The 24,992-nt window shown below is 48.1% G+C and overlaps 1 protein-coding gene across 1 annotated transcript in view; it reads right to left on the bottom strand.

The window, feature by feature from the left end:
• Positions 1 to 18,434: 18,434 nt before the first annotated feature.
• Positions 18,435 to 24,992, bottom strand: part of TGM3 (transglutaminase 3) — a 41,130-nt gene continuing 34,572 nt past the window's right edge. Inside the window, exons 11-13 of the mRNA XM_045833236.1 lie at positions 23,386 to 23,543; positions 19,440 to 19,573; positions 18,435 to 19,049 (exon numbers count right to left, since the gene is read on the bottom strand). Of these exons, the coding sequence (XP_045689192.1) occupies positions 18,902 to 19,049; positions 19,440 to 19,573; positions 23,386 to 23,543 (440 nt within the window). The 3' untranslated portion in view covers positions 18,435 to 18,901. The remainder of the gene's footprint in view (positions 19,050 to 19,439; positions 19,574 to 23,385; positions 23,544 to 24,992) is intronic.

Raw genomic sequence — 24,992 nt, 5'->3', positions numbered from 1 at the left:
AATGCGGGCCCGGTGTGGCCGGGCTTTCTACAAGAAGCAGCTAGTTTGAATATTATGTCATCTCCTAATTTTTGAATGTTAAAAAAATCAGACACTTAGAAAATAATGTATGGGCCAAATTTAACCATTCCTGGCTCTACTCCACCCACCAAAGTTTCTTAATCATTAGTGTTCAGGAGAATTTTCTGCAGTGAAAGTTACGTGTATGAATTTCTGGGCTTTGTCTACAAAAATCCTGCCCAAGGAACATTCATTACTTTTTCTGCAGTAAGAATTTCGGTCTTAGAGCCTGTTTTGTCCAGTATCGCTGTGGCCACTTCAGCTCTCGTTTGGTTGCTGTTTGCACGGCACGTGTTTGCCCATCCTTCGACTTTCAACATGTTTGTGTCTTTGGATCTGAATGAAGTGTGTCTCCTGTAGACAGTATGCAGTTGGGCCAGTTCATTTATAATCCATTCTGCCAGCCTCTGCCTTTTAATTGGATAGTTTAACCCATTTACATGTAATGTAATTACCATTAATATAGGATCTACCTCTGCCGTTTTGCTATTTGTCTTCTGTCTTACCTATTTGTTCCTCTATTATTAACTTCGGGTTAAATAGATACTTTTTAGTGTAACTGTATGGTTTTCTTGTTGTTCTTTTCCTACAACGCTAGAGCTGTTTTCTCAGTGGTTGCCCTGGGATCACAATGAGCACCTTCCCTTGCAACAATCTGTTTGGAATGAATGGCACCTTGGTGTGAGCAGTGCATGGAAACTTTCCTCCTGCCTAGCTCCACCCCTCCCCCACCCCTTGTGTAATCACTGTCTGTCACACAGAGGACATCTTTACACATTGCAAACACTTCAGCATAGTGTTGTAATGGTTGTTTTATGTGGCTGACTCTTAAAATTATTTATTTTTAAAGATTTTGGTAAAATACACATAAAATATAAAATTGACCATTTTAACTATTGTTAAGTGTAGAATGCAATGGATGCTGCGCTGGGCCCTCAGTGGGAAAGTCGAAGAGAGGGGCGAGTCTAAAGCGGAGGTGAGAGGGAAAGCACTGTCAGAGGCCGGAGTCAGCTCCATGTGCGGTGGTGACTGGATGAGCGCCAGGTGAGGCCAAGAGAGTTGGAAGTATCCACTACACGTCCACGTCCTGCTCCACCCCTGCTCCTCCTCCCATGCTGGATCGTTACATGCAGTTATAACAAGCTCCTCAGCGGCTTTCAATGCACTCTCTAGGGTGCTGGTTGGGTCTTGAGCGCCCATTGGAATCACCTGGTTTCCTCTGTCTGGCATTTGCTTATTGCTAAATTCTGGAGACCGGCTCTGGTCCAGGTCTCCCTCTGTTGGTTATCTTTAAGATTGCAGCAGGCTGTCTCCAGCCCTTGGCATCCTTGGGTCTTTTCCTTAATTTCCAGGCTGCACCTCTTGGTGTCTATCCCCGTGCCTCCCCAGAGGTGTGGGCCTCTGCTCCACTCTAGACAAACCCTCACAGCTGAGCTGAGCCTCAGCCCAGGTCTCTCCCTGGGGCTGCAGACTCAGCCCTGGTTAACCACTTCCGACCAAGGGGAAATAAATCTCGTTTTCCAAAGGCCTCCCAGTGCCCTTCTGGCAGCATGAGAGTGTGCCCCCTGGTGCTCTCAAACCCTGGGGTGGTGAGGTTGGGGTGAGGGGGAGCCTCTCTGCCTAAGACGAAGCTTTGAGCAGGGACTGGCCCCGGCAACAGTAATGAACGCTGCCCTTCACCAGACCCGTACCCTCTGCCTGTGGTGCTCCACGTGATTAACCCCCTGATCACCCAACTTGGTGAGGTGGGAGCGACGATCATCTGCATTGTACAAATGAAGAAACCGAGGCACGGATTGTTGACATAATCCACCCCATCTGACAGTCAGTTGAGAGGCAGAGCCGGGACCCCCAGGCCGTCTGGTGCACTACATAATGTTATTTAATTAGAGGCTAGAGAACAGACACCGCAGTGATTTGGGTTCACCTTTTACACACCTTTGCTGGATTAGTCATGACCTGACCCTTGTCTTTGAGTTTTATAGCCCATCATCTCTCCCCTTTGCTGCATCGGAGTTAGTGGCTGATGATAGAAGCCCCAATCAGAGGCGATATTAATAAATAAATAGTATTATTGACACTGATTCTGCGTCGGGGACCAGTGCCACTGCTTGACACTGCTGATCTCATTTAGCTCTGCAGATGCGAAGTTGGGACTCAGAGAGGGGAGGCAGGAACATGGAGCAGACTTGGGTTCCCTCCTCTAAACCAGGCACCGGTGTGGGCAGCATTCATCAAGCGCGTCCAATGGACAGCCTGGGTGAATTTGCATGCCGTAAAAAGCCGTATGCCTCGTGATTCTGAGCCAGCATCTTTGAGGATGAGCTTTGACATCTGCATTTTCATAAGTGCCCCCTGATTCGCAGCACAGTTAGAGAGAGAGCTTACCGGCCTCCCCTCTCCACCTGCTACAGCACAATCACCACAGAGAAGACGTGCCTGAGCATGCCGCTTTCCCTCCGCAGCAGTTCACGGCGCTTTGGCTGCAAGTAGCAGAATCTTTCCCACTACAGTGCACCGTGGTGACATGGAGGGTGCGGTCCCAGAGCACTGCAGTAAAGTGAGCATCACAATAAAATGAGTTGGAACCTTTCTGCAAGTGGAGGGTCCTGCCTTCAGTTTGTTAAAAACAAAAACAAATCCCACAACATCTGTGAAGTGCAATATAGCAAGGTACGATAAAATAAGCTGAGCCTGTAGTGGCTAAAATTCCAAAAACCTTTACTGTTTATTTAATGAAATGCCCAGAATTAGATGATCTCTTGACTGGCATAGCGGTTCAGCGGCGCCATCAAGGACCTAGTTCACAGGTGGCAAACACAAGGCCCATGGGCTGAATTAAGCCCTCCACCTTGTTTTATTCAGCCCGGCATCGTATTTCTACCCAGCAGCCGCACCGAGATCCTTGCTCCTAGTTAAGGAGTAGTTACATTTATACAGTCCTAAAGTTACATTTGGCTCTTACAAGGCAACTGAGAGGCTGATGTGGCCCCAGTGAAAATGAGTCTGACACCCCTGACCTAGTTCTTCCAAGCTTTCTGTTCTGCTATCCTCGGCTGTTGGCTTTTCTTCTTCATGCTTGTTGTTTCATAGCCCCAAGAGGGTTGCTGCAGGTCCGGGAATCTTGTCCAAAGTTCCCAGACGTTGCTGCAGCCAGAGCATAGTCACATGACTTAGGCTCAGCCAAAGCACATGTTCTCACATGTTTTTTTTGATGTTGCTGTTCATTCAAAATATTTATTGTGAACTTGATCATTTCTAGGCGATGTTCTAGATGGCAAAGCTGGAGAAGGAAACAACAAAAACAAAATGAGAGAAGATCTTTACCCTTAATAAGCTCTTATTTCAGTGATTCAGATGAACCATAAACACACGGAAATGTCAGTGGAAGTTCGTTTACTTTCCAACAGGCAGCTCTCTTTTGCCACAGATATAATAGCCCGCTATTTCTGCAGCCTACAGAGTCCTTTCCCTTGGTGTGTTGGCCATCATCCCACCGTGTTCCACACACTTCAGTGGATTCAATAGGAAGCTTTTATTTTTTTATTTTTATTTAAAAAACATTTTATTTATTTATTTTCTGAGAGAGAGGAAGGGAAGGAGAAAGAGTCGGAGAGAAACATTGACGTGTGAGAGAAGCATCAGTTGGTGCCTTCTGGCACTCCTCCAAAGGGGAACCTGTCCCCCAGCCCAGGCATGTGCCCTGACAGGGAATTGGACCAGTGACTTCTTGGTTCTCAGGCCGGTGCTCCATCCACTGAGCCACACCAGCCAGGGCTTATTTTTTTGTTTTTGAAAATCTTTTTAAATTGAATTTATCAGGGTGACCTTGGTTAATAAAATTATATAGGTTTCAGAAGTACAATCGTATAATAACATCATTTGTATATTATATAGTGTCTTCGCCATTACCTAGAATTTTAAATTGGGAGCTGGTGGCAAGGAGAAGCAGGGACAATGGGAACTCCTTTTGGGGGACAATGGCGGTGGTTCTGGTGGTTATAATAGATCCTGATGCCATGTTATCCTTAGGTCAAGCAGTGTTGTGACCTCATTCCTTTGGCTTCACAATGTAGTTTTGACTGTGATGCCGGCTGCACAGCCACCCTTTGCTCCTGCCCACTTTCTGAGCCGGAACTTCCAAGTTCCCTACTTAGTCTATGAGTTTCCTGGTGTCCTTTCAATACTCCTCCTCTCCTTGGTCCAGCCAGCGTCTTTCCCTTGCTTGCAGATGGGTTGACCTCGTTTGGCTCCTTCAGGTCTCAGTGGATAGATCACCCTCTCTCCTCAGGGAGGCCTGCCCTGGCCCCAGGGGAAGGTAGCCAGTGTTCCCCAGGACAACACCTGAGCCTTTCCTTCACTGCACTTGGCATAACCTGCCAGTATTCTCTTTGTTTGTTTATCTGCTTCTGTTTGGCTCCCCTTTACAGTAGAAACTGCATGAGGCTATGAGCCACTGCATTCTTGCTTGTGCCGAGACTGTGTGTTCAAGACCGTTGTGATGGACTGAATAGGTGCGGAGATGTCTGGTGGATGCATGGGTGGTTAAGGAGCTTGGGCTGGGACAGGGCTAGCCCGGTAGTCACAGGTGGGCAGACAACCCCTTACCTCCAGTCATATTCCTTCCTCCAGCGTCACCTGGAGTCTCTGGTTCTTTCCCTTCAAGCTGAGTGGGTGCATCATTGACTATGAGAGAGCATCATGAAGAGAAAACCCGATTCTTAAACAGAACCATGATGCTGGTTCCTGCCCTGGGTGGGGTGTCTGCCTCCCCAAAAAACAAGCACCAGCTAAGCACAATGGGGAACAACAAAAAAATAATATTCATGTAAGAGGCTATAATTGGCTTTAATGCCTGTGTACAATGCCTATTTAGACATCGATAACTCTGGAAATAATAGGGAGAAATTAATGATGGTGGGACATTATTCACCAGGCTGACATGTGTTGGAGCTTGTTCCAGTTACTGCTGTTTCGTAACCAACTACACTCACTGTTTCTATGAGTGAGGATTTCCGACAGGGCGTGGTGGGATCGCTTGCCTCTGCTCCTCGACGTCTGGGGCCTCAGCTTGAAGGCTTGATGTCACTCAGCATCTGGGGCTGAAGCTACTGAAGCTCATTTGCTCACGTGGTTTGTGGTTGAACCTGGCCGGTGGCAGGAATCTTAGCTGGATTTTCAGCTGCTCCACCCACACGAGAGCTTTCCACGTGGCCTGGGCTTTCTCATAACAGAGGCTGCGTCCGAGGTGAGTATCCTGAGACAGCGACACAAGCGGAAGCCATGTTGTCTTTTATGATTTATCGGAAGTCACATAGCATCATCTCTGCTGCATTGTGTTCATCAAGGTAGTCTCAAAGGACAACCTGTAAGAAGGAAGGAGATTATATTCCACCTTCGGATTGAGTCTGGGAGAGCATATGGAATCAGAGCTATTACTATGGCCATTTTTGGAAAGCACAATCTGCCACAGGGCCCCTGCCCTGGTCCCATTGTGCCATCTTGAAATTCACTCTGGCCGCTCAGTGTCTGGCTTCCCCCCAGTCCTCACTCACCTGCCTCTCCAGCCTCCTGTCCCCCAGGCTTAGTAACACATCTTCCCTTCTCATGTCTCCCCCTGCCAGGGTCCAAGTTCCCTTCCTTAAAATAAGGACGTCTTCATACCCTTCAAAGAGAACTCATCCAAGAAAGTCTCCCTTTCCTCTGAAATTGGCTCCTTCTTGGCAGGACTGGCGCGGGTCCCTGAGAACCTGGGACCTCCATCGGTGAAGATACTCCCTGGGCTTAGGCCAGGGTCCCAACACAGTAGTTAGGGAGTTGGACACAGCGAGGTGGCTGGTGGGGGCCAGAGTGAGCCTGGAGGGGGAGATAAATAGCTCCCACTTTACAGCCCTCAGGGCTTGCCTGGCGGAGGAAGAATCAAGAGCTATGTTCGGTAAGACCTGGAATCACCAAACTGCTCAGGCTAGCAGGCTAGTTGGGGTCAGGTGATGACTCCTTTCTTCACGTCCCACCCAGGACATCTGGTGGGTTCTGCTTTATCCGCCACTTCTCACCAGACCCGTTGCTACCCTCCTTGTCTGAGTCACCCTCACCTCCACCTGGGTGGTTACTGGGGTGGTTACCTGGGTGGTTACCTCCTCACGGGGCTCCCTGCCAGGACCAGATATTTCTTTCTTTAATTTTAATTTGATTTTTTCTTTTTTACCTTTTGGACCCCTTCACCCATTTCTCCTACTCACCACCCTCTGCTTCTGGCAGCCACCATACAGTCTGTTTTCTGTATCTATGACCTTGTTTTTGTTTGTTTGTTTGTTTGTTTTTAGATTCCACATATGAGAGAGGCCACATGATATGTCTTTCTGTCTGTCTGACTTATTTCACTTAGCATAATGCCATTGAGGTCCATCCGTGTTGTCTCAAATAACGAGATCTTATTTTTTTTATGGCTGAATAATATTCTATAGTATACACACAGGGTCTGATACAAATAATGTCCCTTTTTATTACAAAAGCTTTTATTATAAAATCATAAGCATGTAGTACTGTAACATAACCTTATCACACTCAAGCACACCATATGACACTTTAAGTGAAGTGTTCAAATTAAAACTATAAATTAACTCACCCATATTATTACCCTACCAACCACACTCAAGCAGGCATTACTTCTGCCGGAACTTATATATATATTTATACCACAATTTCTTATCCATTTATCCACTGATAGACACTTAGATTGTTTCCATATGTTAGCAACTGTAAATAATGCTGCAGTGAACATAGCGGGGTGTACATCTTTCCTAGTTAGTGTTTTTGTTTTCTTTGGGTAAATGCCCAGAACCGGAATTGTGGGATAATATGGTGGGTCTATTTTCAGTGTTTTAAGGAACCTCTTCCATACTGTTATCTGCAGTAGCTGCTCCAAGTTCCATTCAGAAGGTTTCTTTTAAAACACAAGTCAGATCCGGTCACCTCTCTGCTCAGAACCTCCCTGAGGCCCCCATCTCGTGCAGAATAGAAGCTAATGTCCTTACGGTAGCCGGCAAGGCCCTATTGGTGATATGCCCCCCTCCCATCACACCTGTGTCTTCATTTTGATTATCCCCACCCTCCCTGGTTCACTTCCTTTATGTTCCACATGCACATGGGGAAAATCCCCCACCTCGGGCCTTGCCCCATGTTCCTGGAAATCACTCCTTTAGATCTTCACATGGCTCGCCCTCATCGTTCATGTTAGGTTTCTACCCAAATGTCACCTACCAGAGGGCCTGCCCTGTCCAGCCCCTCCCCAGCACACACCCCATCCTGACCTATATTTGGTCTTTGCTTGATTATTCATTTTATCATCTCCCATCCCACATGCAGCCTGGCAGCTCTGTTTCCCCTGTGATGACAGGCTCCCAGACAGGTTATCCGGTCACAGTGGGGGCTTACTAATTATGTGTGATTCAGTGAAATCTTGGCCACGGAGCCCGATGGCTTGGTCATCCTGAGCAGTCACATCTTCCAGAACCAGGTGAGTTGCATTCCCTTTGTCATACATAAAAACACCACAGTCTTTCTGTAGAGCTAGGGCCCCAGCCCCCACAGGCACAGAAGGCTTCGTCTTCAGTCTGAAGCACTGTCCATCAGATTTTACAAAAGCTTGTAATTCCTGTGATGGAACAGTAGGAGGCACCTGACTCTCATCCCTCATGGGCCCAGAAATAATTGGGAAGGGCGCACTGGGTGTCCCTGGCAACTTGGGTGTTCTCTGGGGAAAAGAGTGCAAGGAAAGTGGGAAAGGGCAATGGTCTAACTTTTTCACTCTCTTACATGCTATGTACTTAAGGAATTTTTATACTGTGACTCTATTTGTGTAAAATATTTTCATAAATGTCCCTGCATATACTTAGAATTTTTACTTTATAAGAGGGAAAGCTAATGTACTACACAGTGTCCATAACGTCAGAATACAAAGTAATATTATTTTATTTTGTTCTGGATTAAAGCCTCTTGATTACATCTTCTACAGCATGCTGAAGGAGCAGGTTTTTTCCGTGAAAGTGGGAGCCACAGATCGTCCGCGGCAGTGTGCAGGTTGATGGAATTGCTGTGCTAACACTCCAGTTTCACTGCACGTCTGTGCAGCAGAGCAAGGTAAGCCATGCAAGAATTCAAACGTGTTGAACTTATTGTGCAACGCCACTGAAAATATTATGTATTATAATGTGATATCAATAAATCATTTTGGTGCACATTTGCCTGTTTCCACCTGTACACTGGCATTCACAGACAGATAAACAAATGATTGCAGAAAAGGCTGTAGGTTATTACAAAGGTGTGTTAAAGCTGGTATGAAAGTAAAAAATGGAGAGAACCCGCTCTAAGTCTGTTTTCCCCATTTGTGCCCAGTGGGTAAGTAATGTCTGCCTTCGAAGGCTGCTTGAAGAAGTGACATAATGGCAGGAGGAGCCCCTACTACTGAGCAAACTCCAGGACAGCCTGGGGGGTGGGGTGCAGCTGCTGGAGGCTGGCGCCTAGGCAGGTGTGATCAAGGTTGGGAGAAGGGGTGGCCTAGAGCCAGAAGCAGGGTGGGTGAAGAGGCTGCTTCTGGGAAGAGGGAGTCCTAGTTTCCCTGCCGATGGCACTTCCTCAGCATGGAACCGAGCAAGCCAATCACTAATTATTGCAGGAAAGCAGGCTGGGCCACATGCACAAATGCCTCTGGAGGGCTGGGTGCCAGAGCAGACACCGGCTTCCTTGAGTTTCTGCATCGTTTACTTCCCTGTCTCTTTGCAGACCTGTGAAGACGCTTATCCCCAGGTACCTTTTCAGAATTTGTGTGGGTGACGCTGCATAACACGGAGGTTAGGGCCTGGAGTCAGTCCACCTGGGTACCAACGCTGCCATTTGCTAGCTCCCCTGTGACCTAATTAACTCTCTTAAGCCTCAGTTCCCTCATCTGAAAAATAGAGATAATTTTCATCCTTTCCTCCAAGGATTGTGGAAAGGATAAATAAACATTTATAAAATGCACAGAATAGACTTCTGGTTTCCAAGATCTAAGAAGCTTGGGAGTTGCCACTCTCTCCTAACAACAGGTAAAAAGCTGAACGAGTTTAGAAATCAACAACTTCTTAGAACTGTAGGAGAACTGGGGCCATAGAGTAAATGGCTGCCCCGCAAATCGGAGAGACTGAGAACGTGAGTACAGAGAATCTCAACTTATGGGAGCAGAGCCCTATGAGCTGCAACCACCATGGGGGCCAGGGGCGGGGCAGGGAGACCTGAACTGTGATGGACACATTGCTGAAGGCTCAGCATGGACAAATCTGAGAGTTGAAAACTCCATGGGGACCCAGTCCTAGAGGAGCCCCCCTATTTTGAGAGTTTTACATCCAGGAACCCTATCCAGTTCTCACAGTGAAGATCAGAGAAAAATGTCCTCTTGCTTCAGGCAGGGTTAAGGGGTAAGCAGCTATTTAAAATTTTTATTTATTTATTTTTAGAAAGGGGTGAAGGGAGGGAGAAAGGGAGAGAAACATTGATCAGTTGCCTTCTGTACTTGCCCAACTGGGGATGGAACCTGCGACCCAGGCATGTGCCCTGACCGGGAATCGAACCGGTGACCCTTCAGTTTGCAGGTCAAAGCTCAGCCAACTGAGCCACACTGGTCAGGGCATAAGCAGCTATTTAAAAATACTCCAGAGCATTCTCTTTCTCTTACCAAGGCCTGCCTTCAGAAGAACTATTTTACTAGAGCCGAACCTGCTGGGCTTTTGTCGGAGCCTAGCTGATGGTGGGGAGGGAAACAGCCAACTTTAGCCCTCACTAGCCCTCGGTGTAGAAGAGGGAAATACACAGCTAATAAGCTGTTATAGCAAGGTTTTAGGATTCAAGGTTAATAGACAAAGTCCATCATTTTCCAATATACCGGCAGTGAACAAGTAGACTTTGAAATAAAAGACATAACTGTTTACTTTAGCACCCATAAAAGCGAAATAGGTATAATTCTAAGAAAATACCTACAAGTTGTACATAAGGAACACTACAAACTCTCATGGAAAAAAATCAAAGCAGTAAATATAGGACAGATACTCCATGTTCCTGGAGAGGAACACTCAATATTGCCGAGAGGTCAGTTCTTCCCAACTCGATCTACAGAGTCAATGCAATTCCAGTTGAAACCCCATCGAGTTACTCTGTGGACAGCAACATACTGGTTCTAAGTGTGTGTGGAGAAGCCAAAGACCTGGAAGAGCCAACACAACGTTGGAGGAGAAGAATAACCTCAGAGGACTGACACTCACAACTTCGACCACAGAGCCACAGAAAGTAGACTAATACATCAATGGAAAGGAAGAGAGGGCCCAGAAAGAGACCCATGTAAGTATTGTCAGCTGATCGCTGACGAAGGAGTAAAGGCAACATGGTGGAGCAAAGACAGTACTTTCAACCAATGCGCTGGAACAACTGGACCTTTATATGCAAAAAATGAATCTAGACACAGACCTTACACCCTTCACAAAAATTAACTCAAAATGAGTCACAGACCTAATGTAAAAGCAAAACTGTAAAACTTCGGGAAGAGAACATAAAAGAAAACCTAGATGACCTTGGGCTCGACAAGGATTTTTTTTTTTAGATACAACACCAAAAGCATAATCTATGAAAGAATTAATAAACTGTACTTCATCAAAATTAAAAACTTCTCATCTACAAAAGACACTATCAACAGGATAGACAGCTAAATCACAGACTAGTAGAAAATACTTGCGAGTGACGCACCTGACAGAGAGATCTGCTATCCAAAATACACAAGGAACTCGTAAAGCTCAGCAAGAAGAGGACAGCCTGATTTAAAAACAGGCCAAAGACTTGAACAAGCACCTCAGCCGAGGAAGATAGATTAGATCTTAAATAAGCCTATGAAAAGATGCTCTGCATCATATGTCGTTAGAGAAATGAAAATGAAACTGAAAACGAGAGTCCATTACAGGTCGACGAGAATGGCCGTGGCCCAGAACTCGGACACCACCATGCCCGTGGGGAGGGTGTGCAGCAGCAGGGGTCCTCCCCCGTGGCTGGTGGGATGCATAATGTACAGCCACACAGGGGGATAGTTCAGTGGTTTCTTACAAAATGAAGCCAACTTTTACCATACAATCCAGCAGTCACACCCCTTGGTATTTACCCAAAAGAGTTGAAAACTTATGTCCACAGAAAAATTATGTACAGGGATATTTATAGCAACTTACTCATAATGGCCCCAAATTGGAAGCATCCAAGATGTCCTTCAGTGGGTGAATGTATAAACAAATCGTGGCCCATTTGGACAAATGAATATGATTCAGTGCTAAAAAGAAGTGAGTCATCAAACTGTGAAAAGAGATAGAGAAAACTTTTTTAAAAGATTTTAATTTTTAGAAAGAGGGGAAGGGAGGGAAAAAGAGAGGGAGAGAAATATCAATGTATGTGGTTGCTTCTCACATGCCCCCAACTGGGGACCTGCCACAGCCCAGGCGTGTGCTCTGACTGGGAATCAAACCAGCGACCTTTATGGTTCTCAGGCTGGCACTCAACCCACTGAGCCACACCAGCCAGGGCAGATAGAGGAAACTTAAATGTTTGTTACTAAGTGAAAGAAGCTGGGTTGAAAAGACTACGTACTAAAATGTTCCAACCATATCTGAAAAATGCAGTTTTGCATCTGAAAAATGCAAAACTATGGAGACAATAAGAGGATCAGTGGTTGCCGGGTGTTCGAGGAGAGGGGGGTGATGAGTAGGCGGAGCACAGAGGATTCTCAGGGCAGTGAAACTGGTCTGTATGATACTGTAACGGTGGATACATGTCATTATAAGGCTGTCCGAACCCATAGAACGCACAGCTCCAAGAGCGAAGCTTAAGTTAACGACAGATTTCGGGCATAACGATGTGTCAGCATAGCCTCATCAGTGGTGTCAAGTGCGCTGTTCTAACAGGGGACATCGATAGTGGGGGCCTGTGCACGTGTCAGGGAAAGCAGTGTATGAGGAATCTATGTACCATCTGCTCTATTCTGCTGTGAACCTAAAAATATGCTAAAAATGAAGTCTATTTAAAGAAAAAGTAGGGCAAAATATGAGTAACATTGATTGCTACTCAGGAATGTTATACAGAATTCAGTAAAAATGATGAATGTGAAAAATTGAGTGCAGTATCTGGCACATAGTAGGCACTCGATAAAATTTTAAAAATACTTAGAGCAGTGACTAACAGATTATAGACTCCCCATGAATGTTAGATGTTACATTTTTCCAGTCCTTCCAATTTGTCACTTCACTCATTTCTCATCTACAATCCCATTCATTTCTTTAAACCTTTGTGGATATTCATGAATGTTGAATCTACACCAGACACTGTGCTAAGCGTAGAGGGCGGAGGGCTAAAGGAAACGTGGTTCTTGCCTACGACAAGCATGTAGTCTAAGAGTGGGAAGGGGACAGGCAGACCTGGCTGGTTTTAAAAGCCAAAGCGGTCTCCAAAGACAGGTGCATCGTGAAGGGAAACACAGAGAGAGGAAGGACCAACTGTGCTTGGGATGCAGCACGGTGGGAGAATGTGGGGAAAGTTATTTAGAAGACAGAATATTTGAGCTGGATGCTAAGGAGTAAATGAATGTTTCCATGGACACAAAGAATAAAAATAGTTAATAATATTCTTTGCTGCATAAGAAATCGCATAGAAATGTAGCAACAAAACAACAACTACTGTAGCTCTATGGCTTGACAGTTTGAGTTGGGCTCAGAGGGACCATTTATGTTGTTCTTTGCTTCAAATTTAGTTTCTTTAATAGATGTGGGGATATTCTGGTTATCTATATTTCTCAAATGAAAGTTTGATAGTTTGTGTCATTCAAGGAATTTGTCCATTTCATCTAAGGTGTCTAATTTATTGGCACAAAGTTGTTCATGATATTCCTTTATTATTCTCCAAATAGCTGTTTGGCCCCTTGCTCTTGAAGTTTGTGAAGTGTGTCTTCTTTCTTGACCAGTCTGGCTAGAGATATAGCAACGCTCTTCTCAAAGAACCCACCTTTAGTTTCATTGCTGTACTATTTTTGTTTTTCTGCTTTTTATTTTATAGACTTATACTTTTTGTTATTTCTTTTCTTCTGTTTATTTTGGGTTTGATTTCCTCTTCTCTTTTTGGTTACCTGAGGTGGAGTCTGAATTCATTGATTTTTTTCTTTGTTCATAATGCAGGCATTTTAATGCTGTAAGTTTCCCTCTAAATATCGCTTTAGCTGCATTCTACAAGTCTTTGTATGTTGTGTTTTCAGTTTAAAATATTTTATAATTCACCTTTTAACTTCTATGACTCATGGGTTCTGCAGAAGGTTTTTCTTTAGTTTCTAAATATTTGAGAATTTTCAGATAGATATATGTTACCGACTTTTCACTTACTTTCATTATGGCCAAAGAATATTAAGACTAATTGTCCTTCCTGATAGATCGACCTTTTCATTATTATAAAATACCCTTTTCTAGATGTTATTTTCTGTAACAGTTTTCATCCACTTTGTTTGACATTTGTATAGTTGCTCTGGTTTTCTTTTCATTGCTGTTTGTGTGGTGTATCATTTCCCACCCTTTTACACGTAACCTATTTTTGACCTTATACTTAAAGTTGTGTTTTATAGCAGAATATGTTTGTTTTTTGCTTTTTGAAATCCAATCTGACAGTATTTGCCTTTTAATTGAGATGTTTAGATCATTTACATTTCATTATTGATTATACTAATTAAGTAATTATTAATATGTTGAGGTTTTAATCTACCATCTTGCTACTTATTTTTTATCTGTCTCATCTGTTATTCTTTCCCCCATTCCTCTTTTTCTGCCCTTTTTAAAAAAATGAATTGAGTATTCTTTACCATTTGCTCAATGTACTCAAGGAGAGGCAGGAGGCTTTGGTTAGGAATGAATGACAATGATTTGTTCAAGGGCCCTAGAGATGGCAAACTGGAAACATGCCAAGGCAACACCCAGAGAGTTCTGGAGAAGAAGGAAAAGCTAAGGGTCCTTATAATGAAGTCTTGGCTGTCCTGCATTCCCAGCCCTTGGACTAGTGCAAGACAAGCTCTCAGGGAGATGCCAGGCAGTCTGGGTGATGGATGCCAGGTGATCTGGGGGCTGAGTGCCAAGTGGACTTATGTCCTTCACAGAATAGCCAAGGGTTATGCTCAGGTTTGGTATCTCTCCAGGCACTGATGCATAACAAGCTGATGTATCTCTAAGCATTGTCCTGGACAGTTCAAATGTTTGAGTCTCAGGCTAATAAAGACACAAAGAAGAATTGTTTCCTCATGTCTCAAACTTCATAATTTTAATCATTTAGCAGTTGGTTAAAATGACTCCATTTTATATTTTTAGCTTCTTCACTTTCTTCATATTGTATCTACTTTGTTGTAAATATTTGGGTTTTTGTTTTATGTTTTTAATGGTTGCTTTAGGTTTATAGCATACATCTTTAACTTATCAATCTGTCTTCAAATGATGTTTGATCACTTCGTGTATAGTTAAGTAATTTGTATCATATAGTTCAATCTCCCCCTCCCAGCCATTGTGCTATTATTTTCATATGTTATACTTATAACATTACTTTCATATCTTATACTTACACGTTTATACTTATAACATCTATAACATTATAAGTCCCACAACACGTTGCTATTGCTTTTGCGTTAAGTGTAGAGAAGCCACCACTGAGTTAGTGATGTCAATGCACCTGTCACCAACATGTTCCTGCTGGCCTAGTGAGTGGCGGGTGTATCCTCTGCAACACTCAATGGGCCATAATCCTCTGATGGGGGTAGGGGAGCATCTCCTGGACCCTTGTAGTATGTCACCTCTAGCATGCTTGTTACCAGACAGTGAGCAGCCCAGAGTGTGTCTGCCTCAGGCTGGCCTGTAGTGTATGGGTTCTTGACTTTCTGTCAGAAAGATTCCACAACATGAGTCTAGGTGATTTTGAGGGTATGTTTATTAAAGCTGGGCACAGTGAAACAACGGAAGGACTTATGGTAGAAGAAGCAACAGGAGAGAGCCTAGGTGGTGCTCTGCCTTGGCTCCTTAGAATGTGATAGGAAAGGAGAGAGCCAAGGTGGGGGCTGCTGTGAGCTCACTGGAGAGTCAGAGGAGAGAGAGTCTTGGAGACGGGGTCAGGAGGTAAGCCCGGGAGGAGCTGCCATTGCCCACTGCCCACTGCTCCCCTGGCTGCAAGCCTTGTGGGGACCCTTAGAGCCTAGGAGAAAGTACAAAGTTTCTGCCTGGGGAGGGGCCAGGGCGTGCTCCGGAGTGAGCAGCACCAGGTCTTTGTCCTGGGGGTTTATTCTCTCTCCTGCAGGTGAGAGTCTTAGGGGAGGGTTTCAGCAGGATACTCATCAGCTTTCCAGGTGTATTTAAATATTGCTGATGTACCCAAATGAGCATACAGGGGGAGGGTTGGGATTATTCTTTGGTCTGCTTTCCTGTTTTAACTTATATCTTGGGTCTGTCTGGCTCTAATGGAGTTTTTGTTATTTGCTCCCTTGACTTCTCTGTCCTTGGGTTTAGCCGGCACAACCGGCATTAATTGGGTCTCTGTCCTCTATCTCCCCAACCAGCATGATTTAAACTATGTATTCTCTGGTTAGGGAGGAGAGGAAAAACTATTAGCTCTCAAGTGTCCTTGGGTGGAGAAATAAAACCTTGTGATTCACTGGCTGTAAGTTGTTCAAAATGTTTGGCCTTGTTTAATTTTCTTGTTTCAGTTTCCCTGTTCCACTTGTCGGGTCTTTTCCCAGCTTCTTCCTATCCCGTGACAGTGAGGCCCACCCATCGCTGACACGAAGATAGACTAGGTAATGGTCTTAGGGCAGCATTCTGTTGCAAAAGGGTGAGAACACAAGCACACAAGGCCTCTTGAGTCTTACTTATGCGTGCGCGCGCGTGTGTGTGTGTGTGTGTGTGTGAGACTCAACTTCACCTTTGCTGCTCCTGGCTCAAGGGTCCTCCATACTTCTCTGGGCTTTCTGCCATCATGGAGGATAGTGTCACCCTAGGCCTGCATGGCTCATGTCTTGGTGGGTCAGGGTAATGGAGACAGCTGGCTACCCCAACACCTCATCCCCTTCTTTCTATAGTCATGGAAACCCTGACTATTAGCTGGGTAAATGTCCACCAAGCTAATGACCACATTTCCCAACTTCCCTGGCAGATGTGGCCTAAGTTCTGGCCAATGGGATGTGAGCAGAAATTAAATGTATCATTTTCACTTTCAACCGTCAGACTGTTCCCTTAGTGGGAAAGAAGGTGCCCATCCACTTCCTCCTTGTCGGATGGACTGTGGGCATTTTGCCTGAGCTGGAATGAATAGCTGCCTGGAACCACCAGGTGAAACTGCCAGTGGAGGATGGCAGACTCTTGAGACACAGGTGCCTGGGCTCCTGCGCTGCGTCCTGCAGCTCTTACACAAGAAAGGGTAAACAACTGGTTTGTTTAGGACCCTGGCACGTTGGGGTCCCCTGCCTTGGCACCTGAGCATACACTCTAACCAAAGCTGCCTACGCTGGGGATCAGCTCACAGGGCCCCTTGCCTCTCTCACTGTGCTGCAGCCTCCTACTTCCGTTCTACTAGAAACAAAGGTAGTGTTGTGGCCTCTGTCTGCTGTTTCTTTGTTTTATTGCTAAAATTTCTCAGAACCCAAGATGGGTGGAGGAGTGTTGTTAGATATGAGATGCATGTGCCCGGGGTTGACCAGAAACTCCATATGGCTTTTTAATGTCACACCTTCAAGTCGCCCTCGGGGGTAGAAACCCCATGGCGGGGGTCCTGCTGTTCTTGATTTTTAGTCTCTGTGGACCCTGTACTCAGCCCAGAACCTGGCACAAAGTAGGCACGCAGGAAATGCTTGCTTATAAGGCTGATGCTTGAGAGAATTAAGGTCTCGGGTGAGGCCTCGCATGGATGGCAGGCAATGAAACCTCTGGATTTCTTTCTTTCTATCAGAAACCAGAACAGAAGTATGTCTATTTCACCCTAACTCTCCTCGCTGGGACTGGTGAAGAGGGTCTGGGGAAGAGTGGAACACCCTGGCTGCAGGCCAAGTCCAAGGGCAAGGCCCCAAGAATGCATGCAGGCTTACTGTGCCTTGGAGACTGTGAGGCTCAGCTGTGTCCACACACCAGAGCTGGTGGGAGATCCTTGACACCAGGAGCAAGGATAGACTCAGCTTCTTGGGTTGGCTGTTGCCTGGGGCATCCTGGAGGTGGGAAGCTGGGGCCAGATCGGATTGAGACAAAGGAGGAGAGAAGGGGCTGCTGGGCAGCCTGCTCACCCATTGTTTGGGGAGGCAAGGATGTGTGAGCTTCCCAGGGCCAGTGGATCCCATGAAAGGGAACTGGGCCTCAAGCATTGTGAAGGCACCACAACTTCCAGTGCAGTGAGAGGTAATGGGGTGAACTCTGGGGGCTGACACCGAGGGGCACGTTGCCCACATCAGGGACCATGCGGTGCAGCGAACCTGCATTTACGTGCCAGCCACACAGAGGGCACTGGTGGCCATGCTGCATGAGAACTAGACCTTGGTCGTTCTCTCTAACTCCCTGTCCCCTTGCTCCAACTCTGAAGGATCAGGCAGCATGTAGGGAGGGGAAGGAAGCAGAGGACCGGACATTGCCTCCTCTGCCCACCTGAGTGAGGCCCCAGCAGAGCATGGGGTAGAAGCTTTGAGTGAGACGTGAGGGGGACTGGTCCCTCACATTCAGGAAGTGAGGTATGATTGCCAAAATGGATTTGTCAGCACAAGTGACAGGAAAGCTATTGGATCCGCTTGAGGTTACTTCAAGAGGCAAAGGTGGAGGAACCATCAGAGCGTGTGTGAAGGCAGAGAAGGTTCCAGTTGAGTTAGCCTGGCTGAGGCCACTGGGAGGGGCACATTCTGTCCCTGCCTCAGGTGGCAGAGTGTGGTGTGAGGAGGGAAGAGCCCACATGAGCAGAGGCCAGGCCACCGAAGGCACCCGCTCTGCTGAAGTGTTCCCGTTCAGACTCTCAAGTCCCTTCTCACTGTGACACTTGTAAGGGGCCCTGGAAGAAGGTGCTCAGCCACAGAGAGCTCTGGAAGCCAGGGTGACAAGGAGCTCCCTCCCACAGTGGCCAAATGATGGCCTAATGGACATCATATTAGAAAGTTTTCCTAAACTGACTTCAACCATCTCCCCAGTTTTGCATCTGAGCCTCACAGAATAATCCCACTCCCCTTAAACACCGGGACCTGGAGAACAGGTCTTCCCGAGGACACCACCCCAGCCCCTCTCTCCTTCCTCACCACCTTCAGCAAAGCAGCAGTCTCGCAGAGTCGGTGCTATGTGATTGTGCTCTTTTTAACTTTATTTGGAGTGTAAGGATGTGAGTGCCATGACAGATGGCCAACCCTCCCCTTTTCTGTGGCCCTAGGAAGGAGCAGGAGTGTCCCAACTGCAGGCTAGGGATCAGCAAACAGTCCAAACCGTCTTCTTCCCCGTGCCCACTCAGAGAGTCGCTGGGTCGGGTGCCACGCATCCTGCCACACTGATGGACTCGAGGGCTGGGCAGGGCCATGGGGCTCACAAAGCAGGCAGCCACAGGGAGAAACAGCCAGAGAACGTGCAAAAGTGATCAAGTCTCGGGCCAGAGTGGAGCCAGCCCAGCGTGGGAGTGAGGGACGGGGTGTGCTGGAGGCTGGGCCTCCCTGTCCAGGCAGCTTTGGAGGATAAGGTAGGTTTCCCAGTCTGGACAGGCAAGCCCTGCTTGCTTCATGGTACCCAAGTTTTTATGGGGCCACCTGGGCTCTTCACTCTGCCACGTCGATGGACAGCATGGCCTTGATTGCGGGGAACTTGTTGCAGGAGAAGTCAGCGAGCAGCTGCTTGGTGCCGCTCCGGGTGGGCAGGATCTCAAAACGTACCCGGGACCGCTCCTTGGGGCGCAGGGTTGGCACACTGGTGGGGAAGGGCAAAAACCAGTGTTGATGGTGAGATTCACAGACCTCAGGCTGCACAGGGTCTGTGGCCTCAAGTCCTGCTTTGGACAAGGTCACTGCTTCTTTAGCTCCCTCCAGATGCTGCCTTGGGTCACCAGGCCCCTCCAGCCCTGTGACCCATCAGCAAGGGTGTGGGGGACTCCTGATCTCTCAAATATGCTGAACCCTGAGGACCAGTTCCAAGCTCTGGTGACTGGCACTTCCCAGGAGTTCAACTCAAATGCAAATATGTTTGCCTACTGGCAGAATCTCCAGTTTTAACGCTAGAGAAGCTCTGTCTGCCCTGCTCCTGGACGTCCCCCTGCACCCTCCTGCCACCCCACATGGGCCCCTCAGGCCTGGGACTCACTCGATCTTGAGGCTGCCCAGCAGCAGACCGCTGCCCTCCACCATCAGCACGCAGTTCTTCACCGGCTCATCCAGCGGGTTGGAGAAGAGCATCTGCACATTCACGGGCTGCCGCACCTGGGCCTGGTCCAGCAACTACGGGGAGAGAGGTGGGTGGGGTCAGGGCTTGGCTGCTCATCTGACCTGACACTCAGTGAGAGCTGAGTGGGCAACTTGGTGATGGGGAAGATGTCGCTGGGGACGAAGGTAGTGAGGACTGTCTGTTTAGTCCTCCAAAGTGCCAGTGACGTATCCATGCAGGGGGTTCCTAGGACATTGCTATGGCCCCCATGCCACAGACAGGACACCTGGACTCAGGCAGAGAGGGCTTTAACTTCTCTGCCAAGTTCATAGGTCCCCTTCCCAGTTCATCCTGGGAAGGGCAGCCACTCCTTCCCAGGACAGCCTGGTTCCACTGCGGGCTGCTCTGAGGGTTGGGGAAGCTTTCATTCTGAACTTAGTAACAGTACTTTTCTTGAACCTCCGCTCACTGGTTGTGCTTCCCCTCCAGCCTGGAAGCCCTCTCCCTGGGAGGCTCCAGCTTGCTCGGGTCCACTCCTCTAAACAGCACACCATGCTGGGCCCTGACCTCGATCCAGGCCATTCTCCTCTGATGAAACCTGGTCTAGTGATGTCCTTGTAAGCTTCTGGAGCCTAGAATTTCCCTGCATGTCATGCTGTCATCTAGACAGGGCTCCAGCATCACACTGTCTTTGGTCAGGGGCCAGAGAAGCCTAGGTTTCCAGGCAGAAAAGCAACCAGGATGATCTGTTCACTCCCAAACATGAAAGCTTGTGGTTCTGCCAAGAAGCAGACACAACTGGGCTTCAACTTCCCAGTTGTCGGATAAGTAAACTAGTCATTCCTTCCGGCCTTCCTCCCTGGGCTAGGAGGGAGCGGGTGAGATCATGGGTGGGAAGAAGCATTTTGGAAATAGAAAATGAAATTGTATGGCTGGTGGATTTCTTCTCTTCCCTTGAGGATCACAACAGAGAGCTGCTTCTGTGTTTTGTTTTTCTTTTTCTTGCCACTAATCCTTATAGCGACCATTTGTATGGTAATGAGCTCCAGTTTGGGCAGATTGAACAGCCAGGGCCTCCCTGGTGCCAGAGCCTTCAGTCACTAGGCCCTGTAATGCCTACTAATCATTTGTACATAACAGAAACATTTTGGAGCCCATGATCTATACCATAATTTCTCGCATGGAACTCATTTGCGAGTATGGCATGATATGAGGGGTAAAGCATATTCTATGCCGTTGGGTTACAACAAGGCTACACAAATGGTGCCACACTTCTCACATTGATATTCAATTTGGGATCTCCATGTATTTGTTTTGCTTCTCTATTGCTGTTTACCACCCTGTCCTATTGAACCAAATCCACACACGCACCCAAGGAGAGGATAAGGGCTACCAGAAACCTGTGCCTGTCTGATTGTCAGTGGTTCATGGGTCAATGTTGGAACAATATTCAGATTTCAGGGTCTGATTCTGTATATAATGTGGGGTCCTCAGTGCTCACTGCCAATCAGCATCAGATAAGACAATGGCGTTTTACGCAAATTATTATCTTTTCATACAGATCACTCTCATGAGGTTAAAAATCTGCACCTTGCTCTGCATGCACTGTGCATTGGTTCATTCCACCGAGATAAGACGGTGCTGATTCTCTGAGGGCCAAAGTAGAGGAGAGAACGTGTTGGGAGGAAATTCACACAAAGATGCCCCAAAGAAGAAAGAGCAGATGCCTTTTAACAAGATTCAGCAAGAAAGTTCTCAGTGGCACATTTCCAGCCTGTGTGTATTCTGATTTCCTTGCTGAAGATTTTATAGTCTCCTTAAAGACAAAGCAGACGTGCTATGAAAATCCCAAAGATGGAGCGCAAAAGTGTTGAATAAAAGATAATGTTATAAGAAAGGCTGAGAGTATTGAATAAGGGAATACATGGGGAAAAACCTAACTTTATTTAAACACTGATCGTTTTAACGCAGTGTTTCCATAACTGAACTGGCTGCTACCAAGCCTTGTTTCCCAGCCTCAGGAGTAGGAATCGGCATTCCACTGTCCATCATGCCTACAGGGACGCTGGGAAGCAGGAGAGGCCTTAACACGCAGGGGACAGGCATGGACTGACAATGCAAACTCTGTGGGTGGCGAAGAATGCCAGCCAGGAGCCAAGCGTCTCTGTTGCAGTGGACAGGGGTGTTTCTGGCTCACAAATACTGATTATCTTCCCTCAGACATTCTACCAGGGGAGACAGCGATGGGCCGGGGAGAGGAGGAGACTGCCACCAAGCAGTTGCACAAATGAAGGGATAACTTCAACCAGGACAAATGCTGGGAAGTAAAAGCACATAGGCTCACAGGCTCTGAAGGTGTTTAATGGGGGACAGGCCTTATTTAGGGAGGGGTGGAATGTCAGGAAAGTCGTTCCCGAGGAAAGGATACCCTGCAAGGGAAGTATTCTATTACCCCCATGACAGAGTTAGAACAACTGAGACGCAGAGGTTAAGGGACTTACTCAGGGTCACTGCTGATAAATGGTGGGGTCTGGGTGAAAGGTTACAGGCCCAGCATCTGAACAACTTCCCTGCTCTGCTTTTCCCCAACCTGGCCCCCTGAGATGGGGGACCGCCCCCCTCATTCTGGAGCACAGATCAGGTTAACCAGGACAGGGAAAGGGCTCAACTGTAGGCTAGCTCGTGGGAGTGGAAGCCTTGGGTCCCTGACTCTTCTGAAGTCAGGAGCCCCTGCAACTAGGGTGTGGCTTAGGGAGGGGTGGGACCAGGGCCTCCACAATCATCCAGCTCCTTTAGAAATTTGGGCCTTGGGAGGCAGATGGCATTGTGATAGAAGAGAAAAAGATACTGTCTAGACAGGTGAGGCAGATGATAGACACAGCAGATGCCTGATCCGTGAGGCTGTCTATGGGACTCAGTGGAAGACCCATCTCCTCTGCCTGTCTTTGCCTGCCAGCCTCTACCCTCAGCTTTGTGCTATCTGGCTCTGGTGGCCTCCAGCATGGGCTAGGGGGCAAGTAGGACCCAGAGGCTGGAGGAAGAGAGACAGGCTTAGAGTCAGCACCAGTATTTTTGGGCCTGGCTCTGAGGAAGGGACAGAGTGATCCTAGGTGCCTCCTGAAGACCTGCAAGCTCCCATGGCCTGGGCTTGTGGAAGTGAGCCTGGGAGCAGAGCCTGCAACCGGAAGCTGAATCAAAGGCAACCTCATTGTCAACCACTGTGAAGGTGCTGCTGCTGGCTGCAGATGGGTCTGGATGCCTGGAAAAGGGCCCTGGGCTGGGAGCCCCAGGGCCTGGGGTCTAGCCCTGGCTCTGGTAGTTACCGGCTCTTCCTTTCTCCTCTGGGCTTTGACTTACTCCTGTGTGAGATGGCCGAATATGGGGACACGGGATTAGGCTTCTAAGAGTCCACTATTCTGTAGCCCTGTGGTCTAGAGAGTAGACAGATGCACAGGAGTTGTGCCCATTTCTGACCTGCTCCACAAATGTGTCTGGGCGCTGGGCCGTGGGCTCCCTTCAGGCAGGACCCACCCCCTGTGCCCCTCTGTGATCTCTGAGTCTGGCCTGGCCCAGAACACAGCAGATGCCCAGAGCTGAGTGGGTGTATGAGTGAGCAGAAGAGTCCTGCCAGCTGCTCCTCAGCTGGTACCCCAGTGGGTCTAGAACTGGAACCAAAGAAGCCACGGGGCAATGTGCCCACTTCAGTCAGGGAGTGAGGATGTTAGTCTGAGTGAGATCTCTTTGATCCATCTGGCAGAGGCTGGACTGGAGCTGGGCCCTGTCCTCTGCCCCTCCCAGCAGGGAAGGACCTTCCTTGTGGTCTGCGAGGGGCTGGGGCTCGTGGGGGTTGGCTGGCTGGGGAGGCACCCCTTCACCACCCCTTTACCTCCAGGGTCAGGGTGGGGTTGTCCAGGATGACATCCCTCTCCACCACCAGCTCGGCCTCGTCGGGGGCCTGGCACACGGCCGTGGTCCGGATCATGTTGTCTGCCTTCAGGTACTTCTCATACTGAGCGTATGTGATCTTCACAGGGTACTGTATTTCTGGAAGGAGAAGCCAGGGTGGCCGAGTGAGAGGGAGTGGGGCTGGCCTCTGAAACCTTCAGAGCTGATGCCAAGCCGAGTCAGTGTGAGCTGGCCAGGAACATCTGTAGCCCAGGGCTTGATGGAGCCTGCCCTGGGCCAGGCCCTGGAGGAAACACCCCACCCGGTCCCATGCAGACTCCAGGGACCAGGCAGGGACCAGGGAGAGACCAGGACTCTGGCTGGCTGGGCAGATTCTTAGGAGGATGGGCTTGGAAGGGCTGAAGCCTCCTCCACATCCAGAAAATGTCAGAGGGTGAGTTCCCTTCTAAGGGGCAGAGGAGGACCATGAAAATTAACCCATTGTCTAGTGATGACACCAGACACAATAGTAACCAACTCAATAGTAACCAACTATTGAGTAACCAATAGCAACCAATGAGGACACCAACACAATAGTAACTGGGGAGGGAAGCCAGGGATTGTCAAAACGGGCGCTCCGGATCCTCCCAGGTCATCAGAGTGTGGGATTCTATTGCGACAGCATCTGAACTGCCTCCCCACCTCTGGTCTCTCCTGCTTCCAAGTCATCCACGCACGTGAGTCAGACAAGGCTTTAGAAGAACTCCCCTGCCCCCTTCATGCCACTCCTCTTCCACATCACCTCCAAAATCTCCCTGGCTCCTCACTGAATGATGTTCAGAGCCCCCAATCTGGCCCTGTGTCACTGAATCTAACTCACTTCTCCCTTTTCTTGTGGTTCCTTCAACAAAACGGGCATATTGTCATCCCCCTGCCAAAGCAGGTTTCCCTCAGATGGAAGTGCCTCCCTCAGCTTTTCTCCATTTGCCTGGCTACTCCCCAAGCCTCAGGGCTCTCTCCTGCACCACAGGACACAGGTACCTCTCCCTCCTCTGCACTCTAGGGCACCCCTACCTCTCCCTCACACGGTCATGCTGGGGGGCCTGGGGGGGCCCTGGCACTTACCATGTCATATACCCTCTGAGGTAAGACTGTGAGGAAGAAGCTGCCCCACCTTTGCCACTAAGGGCATTTGCCCAGTCTGCCCTGGCATGGAGCCGATAGGCCCTTGCACCAACTAGTCCAGCCCCCTCAAAACCCAACACTGAGGCTCCCTTCTGAGAAGGGAGGGGCGCTCACAGCATCACCCAGAAAGCAGGTGATAGCGGCAGGCCTCCAAGACCACTTCATCTGCCTCCCCCACCTCCCATGTCGCTCTGCTGCCCCTTGCAGAAGTATGTGCTTTGGGGAACCATTTCTCTCACGTGGGTGATTTTTGGCCTACAAAAATAGCTCTTCCCTTGAGCTCTGAAGGTAAACAACAGCCAGGCAGCTGCTTCTGGTGCAGGAAGATCTCTGCTAAAATTCTGTGAGAAGCCAGGTTGCTAGGGGAATGCTGCCCTCTGGTAGGTGTAACAGGTCTCAGATTCTCTGCAGACAGAATTCTTT

This window comes from Phyllostomus hastatus, unplaced genomic scaffold (assembly GCF_019186645.2).
Source record: "Phyllostomus hastatus isolate PE091 unplaced genomic scaffold, TTU_PhHast_1.1 phas_contig_17, whole genome shotgun sequence".
In the NCBI taxonomy this organism is placed as follows: domain Eukaryota; kingdom Metazoa; phylum Chordata; class Mammalia; order Chiroptera; family Phyllostomidae; genus Phyllostomus; species Phyllostomus hastatus.
This window is presented reverse-complemented; position numbering and strand designations above follow the sequence as displayed.